At 40.0% G+C, this 12,779-nt stretch overlaps 2 protein-coding genes across 7 annotated transcripts in view; both read left to right on the forward strand.

Annotated features, from left to right (window-relative positions):
- The window catches only part of tmem108 (transmembrane protein 108), a 39,527-nt gene extending 35,878 nt beyond the window's left edge, over positions 1-3,649 (forward strand). For 3 of the 4 annotated variants that reach the window (XM_056433697.1, XM_056433698.1, XM_056433700.1), the window contains one exon: positions 878-3,649. In XM_056433697.1, coding sequence (XP_056289672.1) covers positions 878-994 — 117 coding nt within the window. In that variant the 3' untranslated portion in view covers positions 995-3,649. Of the gene's footprint in view, positions 1-263; positions 316-877 lie in introns of all 4 variants that reach the window. The other variant, XM_056433699.1, reaches the window with a different exon arrangement.
- A 1,536-nt stretch (positions 3,650-5,185) lies between these two features.
- Positions 5,186-9,482, forward strand: cdv3 (carnitine deficiency-associated gene expressed in ventricle 3). Of its 3 annotated transcripts, none has more exons than XM_056434371.1 (5): positions 5,186-5,601; positions 6,331-6,407; positions 6,783-6,919; positions 7,245-7,407; positions 7,477-9,482. In XM_056434371.1, the coding sequence occupies exons 1-5, from the start codon at positions 5,416-5,418 to the stop codon at positions 7,604-7,606; spliced, it is 693 nt and encodes a 230-aa protein (XP_056290346.1). In that variant the 5' UTR covers positions 5,186-5,415; the 3' UTR covers positions 7,607-9,482. The 3 variants fall into 3 exon arrangements, with proteins under 3 accessions (XP_056290346.1, XP_056290348.1, XP_056290349.1); XM_056434373.1 differs by having other exon boundaries at positions 6,334-6,407; XM_056434374.1 differs by having other exon boundaries at positions 5,187-5,601; positions 6,340-6,407.
- Positions 9,483-12,779: the final 3,297 nt, after the last annotated feature.

Raw genomic sequence — 12,779 nt, forward strand, 5'->3', positions numbered from 1 at the left:
TTACTGAGAAAAATAACAAGATGAGATTTTTAGGTTTTAGTGCAGTACAGCGCCATCTGGTGGAAATGGCACGCTATATCATCTATCGCTACGTATCATTATATAAAGAGTATTTTAAAGTTGGTATTAAATGTGCTACACGTCCTCTTCTCCTCCATATCATTTTGATAGACCATTATTTCGCTCTGTTTGCATGTGGTTTTTTTCATCACCATTTACCCGTGTCTCCTTTCTTTTACTCCGTTGCTCAATTTGCACATCAGCAGAGGGAGGCTGAGGCTGGATCATGTGTGGGATGCCCCTGGTGACACCCAGGTGTTGTTACACCCCCTGCTTTACCTGTCTTTGTAGAGCAGCTTCTCCTAGTGCTTTCGGTAGATTACAAGGGTTCCAGGAGACATGACTATATGACCTAAGACGACGGCGTTCGTTTGATTTTGATTAGTGATAAAATGGTCTCGTAATACAAATAATCTAGTTGTTCACGCCTCTTTCCTCCAGCACTGCCTGATTACTGCTGACTCACCGCCAACAACCATTTCCACATCCCTCCGTTTCACATTAGGTCCCTCTGTTGCCTTGTTTCCTTGTTTCCTCTGAGTCCCCCCCCCCTCCCTTTTACATGCCTGTTCATCCATAGCTTGTGTCAGTTATCGTTGTTCACCTTGTCCTTAAAAGCCCCGGGCTGCACCAAAACCCATATTTGAATGTGGTCGCTTCCACACTAGATGATGCTCATTGCCTGTAGTTAGATACAGTAGACTGCAGCGTGTGCCCTGATGGCGACGCCGTGTGAACCCTGAGTCACGGCGATTGTTTCACAGTTAGCAATGTGCTCTGATTTATTTTCTCTTTTCTTCTGCGTGTGATTTTGCAGGATCAAGACACCTGCCTCCCCCCGAACGGAGACTACAGCAGCAGCAGCGTGGTCCTGGTGAACCCTTTCTGCCAGCAGACGCTCTTCATCAACAGAGAGAAAGCGTCTGTCTTCTAGAGACAGAAAAAGATGGACACCGTCGGATTCTCCTCTTCTACTCCCCCTGCTGTTGTTGTCTATTTTCTAAATGTGCTAAATATTCAGAGACTTTGACTTTATACTGTATACGGCGAACACAAAGAGGCAAACTGAAAGAGGAGGGGTGTGAACAGACACTCTTTGAGGATGCACATGCATATTTTTCTGATGTACATTTTCTACAAAAGGCTTAATTGTGATAAAAAAAGGTTTTTATTGTCTTTTTAAAATACAGATTATAGGTGGTGTCGTTTCATTTCAGTGGCTTGATGGCGAGCGCACTGCGGATGTTGCCACATGAAATTTGCTTTAGAGAGAGAAATGTACTATAAAAAAAACTATGAAGCTGTTCTTTGTCATTTTATTTTAAGATAAATTCCAAAATACTTATAGCCTGTTGAACTTGAATATAGCACCTACGTTATCAGGGGACGGGGGAGTGATACTGTATGTGGGATCCAGGCCCATGTCTATCAAACTGTCTATCAAAGTTATTCTAGAAGCCAAGAATAAGATTGATTATTAAGCCACTTGACATCAAAGTGTAGGAGTATCTTTTAAAATCAGCTCTCGAGTGATCACATCATTAATCGTGACAGCTGGAAACTGTTCATCTGCTCCTTTTTTCATTCTTTTTTAATCCTTACATTTGACTGTTCACTTTTATTGAAATTAACAGAAAAATATATTTATGGTATGGAAGTAATAATGAGAGTAACACACTCCATTTATAGATAAACAAAATGCTTTTTAATGCATGGAAGGTGATCGCAAGCCTATTCAAGCATTATACAAGTCGTTTGCACACTCGATACCGCTGAAGTTCCCTTAAATTGAAGAGCATTGTTATGATAAATCTTTTTTGTTTGTAAGTTTAAGTGATCGATAAGTCCTGCATTTTTACTTTAAGCAGTTTGATAAATATGGGCCCATATTTCGATGGTTGATTTGGGCAGATTATTTGCCGTATGCATTTAGCAGCGTTGAGAGATGTTGGTCAAATGACGTATGGTGGCTTTCCCCCACATGTGTCACCAGCCTCTCTAAGAGGGGCCACATAGATGTCTTAATTCCATATGTTAAGAATACGTTTTGTATATATATAAATAAATATATATTATATATTATATATATATATTTATATGTGTATATATGTATATACACTACCGTTCAAAAGTTTGGGGTCACTTAGAAATATCTTTATTTTTCAAAGAAAAGCACTGTTTTTTCAATAAAGATAACATTAATCAAAAATACACACTATACATTGTTAATGTGGTAAATGACTCTTCTAGGTGGAAACGTCTGGTTTCTAATGAAATATCTCCAGAGGTGTATAGAGGCCCATTTCCATCAACTATCACTCCAGTGTTCTAATGGTACATTGTGTTTGCTAATCGCCTTAGAAGACTAATATCTGATTAGAAAACCCTTGTGCAATTATGTTAGCACAGCTGAAAACAGTTATGCTGGTGATATAAGCTATACAACTGGCCTTCCTTTGAGCTTGAAGTTTGAAGAACAAAATTAATACTTCAAATATGAATCATTATTTCTAACCTTGTCAATGTCTTGACTATATGTTCTATGAAATGTTCAATTCATTTGATAAATAAAAGTGAGTTTTCATGGAAGACACAAAATTGTCTGGATGACCCCAAACTTTTGAACGGTAGTGTATATATATATATTTATATATAAATATATATATATTATTTCTATTTTTATATATATATATATAATATATGCACAGTATGTGTGTGTTTGAAGGCCCTGTTTGTGCATGTAAACATACTGTGAGTGTGGATGGATGAGTTGAAATGCGCTGCCCCCCCCCCTCCCCGTAACCAAGTATCACTGTTACTTTAAATCAAACAAGACTCTGTATCACTTTCAGCTCAGTTGTATCTGTTTCTTTGTAAGTGTCTGTGTGTCCGTCTGTTTGTTTCTTGTCTGTGTCGTGGAGTGGCTGCTGGTTTTAGTCCAGTTTAAGAACGAGTTTTCTCGGCACTGTAGGAAACAAGTAGACCAACTGTCTACTGTAAATGTCTCCCTCCATAACAATGTGTTTGTCCATCAATGCAAACTGGGTTTGTTGAATGATTGTGAGTTAGTTGCCGGACCTCATATTAATATGTTAGAGGCTGTCGAAAAAAAATCTTGACCAATCGAAACACCGAGATAAATAATGTATGCTGAATATTTACTGTGAGCACATACAGAGGCAGTTTAATAAAAAAAGGAGTGAATATGTTGTTTAATTACTGAACCATGTGGTCCTTAATTATTGAACCATGTGGTCCTTCTATCATCTGTTTTTATTTTGCATTGCTGCAGTTGTATTCAATAATCAATGCTGCCTGCCTCTAGCGTCGCTAAAGAGTTTCTGCATTGTGAGATGTTGTTCTGTAATCACAGATTCAAGAGGTGATGTTGCACAACACACCTAAACATATTGATATTTCTCGCATTGGATGCTCACGGCTGGGCTTCTTGTTTTGCACGCTCAAAAGTGGATATTTTACAAAACGTTCAGTGGCACGATGGAGCAGTATTCAACATTATGTATTTTTTGTACTGTAGTATACACTGTACTTTTTACTGCTGAGCAATAAAACAAAGAACAAACTCTGACTGATTTCATTCATTCAATCAGCAGGCATGTCCTCATATGGCCACACCATGGAGTCAAAGCCTAACACAAGTATTTTGTCAAATATTTGAAGCATGTCAGATAGATAACGCACTTTCCGCGTTACTATATAACAAAGCAGCTTTAAACAGCCTTGCCGACCACAGCACATCCATTGTTGTGAGCTGGAATGTTTCTCTTTGTGCATCAGTGCTGCGTGTAAAGTGACCTCCAGCTCGGGGATATGACGTCATTTCAATAATCTGTTTACAAGCCTGCTTTACTGTTGGGGAGAGTGTTATTAACATATTTGTAGGTTTGTTAAAATCTGGCACAACATGACAGTTTGACTTTTGTGTCTTTTGACAGGCCTCATTCTGTTTGGCATGTTTGATCCAAATACATGCAGGAGTTTAAATAGAAAATACGTATTGTATTACAGTCATGATTCTGTATTTACATAATCAGAGCTATGTCAAAAATAATGAGCGTCTAACATTCTTTTGAAAGAAAGTATGAAGACTTTTGAGGCTTGTGGTGGAGGACATGTTGTCTTCAGCCACCATCAACTTTACACACATTTAAATATCCAACATTATATAAAGAACTGTATACAGAAATATGTTATGACATTTAGATATTCAGAATGTACTGCAGTGCAATACTGATTCCCAATAATTGGAGAATAAGGAACAATAAAAATAAAATAAAAATACCAATGCAATATCAATAATAAAAAATCTATTGTAAGTCAACTATGATTGACTTACAATCAAAATTAGGAGGTGTTAAACCAAAAGCCTTGTTTTAAGTTAGAGGGTGATAAATCAAAGTTATCAGATATTAGAGCCATCATTTATTTTTTACTTATTTATTTAATGTCTAATCTTTCCTCTCTTGGCTAATAACTGAATTGCTTCCTGAATGTTCATACTAATTATGCAAATTACATGTATTTTCTTCTTAAAATAAGATACTGTGCCTAAATGTTCATGTACCCCGAGGTCATTATTTTTATATTATGCAACTTAACACTAGTTTTTAGATTTTACAGAAAATGTGATGCATTGCTGTACATCAAGGCGCCACCTGTAATCCCTTACTTTAGAATACTTCTGAAACTAAATTAACAATCAAACAGCAACCTGAATGGGGACATTTAGAAACTTCTTTAATGTTTGCTTCTTTACTTGATACTTTTCTATATTCTTGTATTGTTACTTTGAGTTGATTCTTTTTTTTCTGAGAACCGAATTGATGTTTTACTATCATATTATATATATATATATATATATATATAATGTCATTATATCAACATATATCAACATATCATTATAAGATACATTCGATTGAATTCCTGCAACTACTAGTAGATAAATAGCAATAAGAAGACTACAACGTCACTGTAACGTAAGTGTATTTAAAGAAATAAAATGTAATTAAATATTTCGAAATATGGACTGAGAAAATGTTACAATATTGACTTTAATTATTTGGACTCGAACTGCTTCCGGTTCGGGGTTGAGGTTCTTCCGGGTCACGGTACAGATTTGTCAAATAGCCCCTGCATGGCATGGTTGTCAGGATAGCCTTCGATAGGGTAGACATTTTTTTTTATCAGCCTGTAACAGAAGTGAAACCGTCAGAGTGAAGAGCGATCCCATCTTCTCTGTCACTCTCAACAGCTGTCCCGCCTCCCCGAGAGCAGATTTCACACATTTGTCATTGCTCGGGTTAGCTCACGAGTTTAACGTTGCTCTTTTTGAAAATGGCGGATCTACCACCGGAGAAGAGCCTGGACGATTTCTTCGCCAAGCGGGATAAAAAGAAGAAGAAAGAAAAAGGAAAGGCCAAAGAAACCGTCGCCGGGCCCACTTCGGGTGTGATAAAGAAGACCAAGAGGGAGAAGGAAAAATCCACAAAAAACGACAATCAAGATGCGCAGATTGAAAAGGTAACTGCTATCGTTGCTCTCCGGTAACTTTTTATTTTAATGCCTGTTTTTTTTCCTCCAGATACCGGTGTCGTGTCAAATGTTCCGTCGTCATACTCTTATTTCCTGCTTAAATTTAGCCCCGCTCGCTCGCACCGCGCTCACGTTTGTTCCCCACCCAATGCAGGAAGATGAAGCACGAAGTGAAGCTAACGCTACATTCTGACGTGTGGGGAGGAAACGCCGGCTGCTCGCATATGGTTCCCCCGGGCACACATTGTGCGGCGCGACGGTCATCGCCGCGACCTGCGCGTCGCGCTCCCTCTGGTCACGACCTCCTCTGCTTCCGTTTCGTGCCTAAATTATCGGTTGCGTGTCCACGTTTGAGGCCCAGCAGTGGACTCGTGCAGTTAAAGGCCTCGCGAGTGCATGACGAGGCTGTCATCCCCCTGAATCGTGGCTGTCCAACTAACGTGAGGCCGAGCCGCCATTTGTCACAAGTTCCAGGGGGCGTCGCAATTAATCACAATCACGTAACTACGTTAGGTTTTCTTTATTTAAGGTTGAGGAAGTCATCGCTCTGCCGGGTGACGTTGACTCCCAAACGGCGACGGCCCCTGTGGTTTTTTTGACCATTACTTGAGTCGACGTGACTGAAATGGAAGATGTCTTTTTTATTAAAAAAAGAAGAGACGCTGCCAATGTCGATGTGCTCGTGTCTGCTGAGATTTAATGCTCCCTTCTGTCCAGAAGGATGAGGAATGGAAAGAGTTCGAGCAGAAAGAAGTCGACTACAGCGGGCTGCGGCTCCAGGCTTTGCAGATAAGGTAAGGAATATGTATGTGGTTGTCATGACGACTTGACATTTACACTTTAACCTTGGTGACATCCGTTTTTATTTACCCGCTTATTGTCCCCGTGAAATATGTCCACTGAGGGATAAGGTCATTATTCTCAAGTCACAGTAAATTCTTTGAGATTTTTATTTTAAAGCATACGATGTGTAAACTGTTTTCACCGTTCTTTTAGTTAGACCCTACTTCACAAAATAGTTTCTTTAATCAATTTTAGTCGGGAATACTAAACAATATGTGCCCTTGAATTGTAATGAATCTAGTTTTACAAGCCTATCTGCACTTTAGAAGAATGCATCCTCGCAGCTCGCCCTGGGTTCACCTCGACTGCCTTTTGTCTGTTTGCAGTGACGAGAAGGAGGAGGAGGAGTACGAGAAGGAGGAGGTCGGCGAGGATGGAGAGATCATTCTGGTCAGCGGAGACAAGGTGTCGGGTCCCTGGAACAAGTCCGGTGCTGTTCCCACTCCTGCTGCTGCGCCTGTCGGTGAGTAAACCAACCTCAACGCTTGTGTGTTTGAAGGGGTCAGGGGTCAACATACCACTGCTTATTAAGTATGCCCTTGTTGGCGTTTCCCACCCTAGTGATGTTAACACTGAGCTCGTATGTCTTGGACACACTAACTATGCGTTACTGTATGGTCAGTGATGGGAGCCGATGACTGAGCTGATTTTGCCTGTGTTCCAAGCTATACATGTTTTTTTAATCTGTTTTATCATAACACATTTATGTATACAGCCTGAAGCAGTTGCTATATTTGTTTTGGAAAATCTGTTTTCCTCTTTTAAACTAACGTCATTTTTTATAACAGAGGAAGTAGAGGAGCCCGAGTCAAAGCCTGCTGGCGTATATCGCCCCCCGGGGGCTCGGCTGACCACCACCAGAAGAGGCGCCACCCAGGGGCCTCCTGAGATCTTCAGCGACACACAGTTCCCCTCTCTAATGGCCACCTCCAAGCATGTGGAGACACGCAAGTAAGTGGCATTCAGGGACAACAGCTGGTCCAATATGTTGCCGTCTGACTGAAGCGCGTCTCGTTTCAGGGACAGAGAAATGGAGAAGACCTTCGAGGTGGTAAAACACAGGAACCGCGGCAGAGAGGAGACCGGCGGTAGCGCATCTATGCAGCACTTGCAGCTCGACAACCAGTACGCCATCCTGGGGGACAAGTAGAACCGCTCCCCTCCGTCCCCTGGCCCCTTCAGCAAGGTCCGGCCCAGCCCCTCGAAGGAAGCTGAACTCCAGCTGCGTTGACTGCAGTCCCGACGGAGCTCATCGTGCCACATACACATCATACACATGCACCACATACAGTGACACGCCCTTTAAAAATCGAAAGTAACACACTTTACAGACATTGGGTTGGCAAAACTGAAGGACTGCGTCTGAAGGGGCTGTTGAAAAAGGGAATAATTTAAAAGGAATTGGCAAAAATACACCCAAACGTACAAAACTGCAGCGGCAACAGCAGACTTTGTGGATTGTACTCAGAGCAGCAGTTGCGTGGCGCAATTTTTCTCTGGACTTCAACTTCGCTTCGATAAAGCCACAGAGGATAACTTTAGGCGAGATGATTTTACAAACTCATGTGAAAATATCTATTTTTTTGCAAGATCGTTATGACCCAATCGCACATGGTATTTTGGGGTGTGTTTTTGAGTTCTGGCGGGGAGCTTTGTGAGATGCTACCACAGCAGCATAGCTGGTGGTGACAATGTGGACTGAGCTCTCTTTTTTTCTTTTCTGCTGTGGTGGGAAACGGGGCAAACACCACCCCGCCCCACCCCCCTCCCCTATACACAAGCCGGCCATCAGGCTCTTTAATTTAGAAACGTGAAACTTTGTTTGTTCCCCTTCGTGATGACGACACTCTGCACAGATCTATGGACAAGAAGCGATAGGTTGTGGTCCTCTGTTTAGAATTTCTATATAAAGTGGCCTTACTGATAGAAACTGCTTCGTCATCTGAAGAGAACTTTGCTTGCCGTCTCACGGGCTGCTTGCCTGCCTCTGGATCTCAACACTTTGGGGCAAAAGAAACCCCATATACAAATAATCCCTCTGTTCAAGAATGTAGTGCTGTTGTAGTTTGCCTGGTGATTGCAACGACTAACTGTCTTTTATATCCACTGTTAGATTTTGCTGCCCCTAAATCATTTCGGTCTTCTTTTTGTTTTAGGCATCAGATCAATAGAAATTAAAAGCTGGTTTCTAATTATTTTCTTCTTTGGTAACCAATATTTTACTGTGGTTTGACACCAGATGTTACAGTATCAAGAAAAATGACGGGAAACCACTTTAAAAGTATAATTTCTTCAGTTTTTTTCTTTTCTTTTGGCCATACTGAGTACACGTAATTTTATTATTTGCTAAGTGCTACATTTCAATCTCAGTTTTAAAACTTTTTTTTTAAATCAAGGCTTTCCTCATAAGTAAACGTGCCGTGTCAGCCCTTATTGCCCTTATTGCAGAAGATCAGGGAGCTTGTGCATAACTTAATTTCGGGTTACAGCAACGACTCATCGGTAAAACCTTCCGGTCACCAAACCAACAGAGTACTACCCGCTTACAACCCAGTGGTACTCCCAGTTAAAAATCTAATGGGTTTTTACTACAAGCATAGTTAAGTTTGGGAAGGTAAAGAACTGGATTTATGTTCTATGTTTCTGTCCTTTCCATAAAAGATGTCGGGGCGAGAAGATCCCCGCTGGAACACTTTGGGTGGACGTAGATAATATTTGTGATGAAAAAGAGAGCCGAATACAAAAAAATAAAGTGATCCTTGTGATTTGAAGTCTTGTCTGAATCTTTAAACGTTGAAATTGGGGATTTAATGTAGATGGTCTTTTTTATTCAGAAAAAGTGGTGTCCATTTGTAAACTGAAGACCTGTGTTAACCTGCTATCCCCCATAATCTCTTAATTGGTGTCTCATTTTGATAAAGCGTTGACAAATTATCAAAAGTTTCAGATCTTTTTGGAAAAAAGTAGACGTTTCAAATGACCTTATACCAAGCATATTAACAAATAAAAAACTTTTTCTCACACAACCGACTTGAAATGTTTATTTGAAGGAGGCAAACTCCAACAAATTACTTAAATTGTCATTTCTATCTGAGATTTATGACATGTAGCCATCTGCTCCGTCCCTCTGCTGTCCGTCCTCACTGGTTCCCTTGAAAAGACGGGACTCTCAGTTAAAGATCTCCAACTTAAAATCACAAACTGTAATCATGGAGAGTAGTTTTTACCTGGATCTCTTATCCGGCAGTCGGATCGGGCTTGAAACCAAAGCTGTTAAAGTGCCAATAACTGAAGGGGCTTCTGGTTATCTGAAGAAAACTAAACATTTCAGGAACTTGCAGTTCTGTACATTAGCTCTAAAATATGAGCACCCTGTATGCTAAGATGTCCCCGAGTTGCTTTTGAGAATATTTCATTTCATTTCAGTGAGATGCTTCTTTTTCTGATTGGTTGAATTGTAATCTGCTGTTCCTCTCGCCGGCCACCAGGTGGTGCTGCATTGAGTGAATCCAGAGTCATTTCCGGGGGCACAATGGCGCGGTAATGGCGGGCTAACCGTGGCCTCTGGCGTCACCGGCGGCTCCCCGAGGTGTAGGTAGAGATTATTCTTCTGTGAATCAACTATACTCAATGATTGTAATGAAAAGAAGAAACTAATATACTAAAATGGATCGTTGAGAATAACCCCAAATGTTTACTGACCAAAAGATAGTTGAATTATGAAAGAAACGACATTTTCACGTCATAATTTTGAGATATTTAATTAAAAGAAGCAGCAGCAGAACGATGCCTCGTGGTTTGAGTTGAGACCTGATGTTTGTCGTCTTTCATTTTTCTTTTTTTCCCTGGAAGACAAGAAAAGACATTCAGCATTTGTAATTCTTTCTCGTTAATTACCACATCCTTTGTTTTAAAACGTGTCCACTGAACCGTAGATCACATCTCAGTGTATCATGAGATTATAAATCTATTCGACGTTGAATGAGGAAATATACAAGGGTGCTTTTTATGTATTTTGCTTTGAGTTCTGAACAGTTTCTCACCTGAGTGTCTTCTCCGTCAGAAGGTGGTGGGAACCCACGGGAATTCCCAATTGGCTCCCAAGTACCTTCCCACTGATTGGGTGGGGGGGGGGGGGGAATAAATCAACAATGTACAGCGATGTAACAATAATCTGAAGTTAACACTCTTGTATTTCGACACTTTTTAGATTCACATAACTACCAACACATTTTGGATGTTTAAAACAATTTAATTGGTCTACTTATAAAGAAAGTTCAATTGTGACGTATTTTGCCACCTCGAACTGGTATTCTTTCCCTGTGAAAGTTTTCCGATTTGAGGTCCTGGGACGGGGATGTATGAGTCCAGAATGTAAAGCCCTCTGAGGGGAGTTTGTAAAATGAATTGACTCTATTCCTCCTTCCCAGATGTTCTGATGCTCAATCATGAGACGACTGTCTGAAAGTCTACATACCTCATCACTTTCATGATCTGGATCGCTTTTCTCTGGGACCTGAAATGGAAAAAGGCATCGCATTCTTTCAGAAAATACCGTAAATATTCACACCAATCCCCACGACCCAACAGCGCTCGTCTCCGCAAGGTCCGCAGAAAGCCCTAAAACTGAAATCTAGACACTCTTTGGATTAGACACACCTCTGTAGGTCACACACACACAGTTGTGAAATAGTTTAAATCTGACATCTCAGGAATAAATGACAGATTAAGGCGAACATTTGACACTTTCCATATTTGGATTTTCAAAAACCTCTCGGAGAACAGTGACATCACTCCCTCCGTATAGACTACCCACCATTGATGTGTTTGTGTTGTTGGAGGTCACATCATTACTGATCATCGGTATTTGACGCTCTGCTTGCTCCTGAAAATGTAGAATGATATAGTTCAAGGACACTTTAGTGTTTACTTAGGATATCCATTTGCCAGATTGCTTGCAAGGGGACATTGACATTGGATTTCAAAGAAAAGCAACTTCATAATCAATCGAAAGAGCAGCAGTGTGACACATGATGTAGGCCTCTAACTGAATAGATTCTTTAAAAAAAATTTATTTAACAAATTTAATGTATTCCTAGCATACTTTTAAATGAAAATTTGAAGTCAGGGAAATTCAAGAAATATCAAAATAATTGCAAAGAGAGTGAAGAACATCACAAGTTAATTAAAAATTAATGTAAAAAAAACTTGTTATAAAAAATGAAATTAATGAAATAACTGAGGGGCTCTTCAGGCATACACCCATCTTCAGTCCAAACCTCTCCACAACAGACTAAGTGCCAATCTCAACAGTCTTTATGAAACCGGTGGATCCTTGAGGACATCAGATATAAAGAGACGTTGGTTGTAGTTTAAATCTGTTTCCTACTCCTCAGTGGAACTCATAACCTTTCCTAAGAACTGGAGAAGTTTCACCTGAACAAATCAAACGGACCCCATCACCAAGAACATTTGACACTTTCCATATTTGTACTTTGAAAAGCCTCCTGGAGAACAGTGATGTCACTCCCTCCCACACAGACTACCCACCACCGTTGATAAGTTCGTGTTGTTAAAGGTCACGTCACCGCTGCTCATCGGTAGAAAAGCCCCTGGTGGCCAATAAGATTTTTTTTTCTCCTCCTGAAAATGAAAATGGTGAATGATTTAGTCACAAGGACACTTTAGTGTTTACTTAGTAACCGTGTGCCAGATTATTTGCAAAGGACATTGACATTGGATTTCAAAGTAAAGTCAATAGAAAGAGCAGCAGTGTGACACATGATGTAGGCCTCCACTGATTATAGATTATAGAAGATATAATGAGTACTATCAATTTACATATAGCAAATAAATTGCATTATAATTTAAAAGTTGGAACCAAATACCTAAATATTGAAATTTAATTCACAGATCAGAGTTTAAGTATAGTATATCATTTTGAACATTAAGTTCGGTATATATTTAAATTGTAATATTGACTAAGCAGAGGTAATTGAATTAAACAAATAGGTAATCATTTGGTCCTAATAGTCTAATAGTTGCCCCGATACATTTGGGGTATCGTAAGTAACATTTACGTTGTTTCTTTATCAATATTATCTCCAATTGTACAATGCCAAAATAAATGAAATAAGTTCAAAGTTAGTGTTTTGATATTTTAAATATCTTTTGCGATCAGATCATCTGGGGGAAAACCCCAGTCGACTCACCTTAGTTGATACTGTGAGAAATAATCCCAAAAAACAGAGCAGTGTGAGCCCTCTCATCTTGAATGTATACAGCCTCCTATCTGCGCACACACCTGCTTTATAGTGTCAACA

Source organism: Pseudoliparis swirei, chromosome 16, assembly GCF_029220125.1.
Source record: "Pseudoliparis swirei isolate HS2019 ecotype Mariana Trench chromosome 16, NWPU_hadal_v1, whole genome shotgun sequence".
Classification (NCBI taxonomy): Eukaryota; Metazoa; Chordata; class Actinopteri; order Perciformes; family Liparidae; genus Pseudoliparis; species Pseudoliparis swirei.

Excerpts from the sequence above, each read along its gene's own strand:
- cdv3 (XM_056434371.1), top strand. The coding sequence starts at position 5,416 with ATGGCGGATCTACCACCGGAGAAGAGCCTGGACGATTTCTTCGCCAAG. Across the intron at positions 5,602-6,330 it reads AAGATGCGCAGATTGAAAAG|AAGGATGAGGAATGGAAAGA; the intron begins GTAACTGCTATC and ends CCTTCTGTCCAG. Across the intron at positions 6,920-7,244 it reads TCCTGCTGCTGCGCCTGTCG|AGGAAGTAGAGGAGCCCGAG; the intron begins GTGAGTAAACCA and ends TTTTTATAACAG.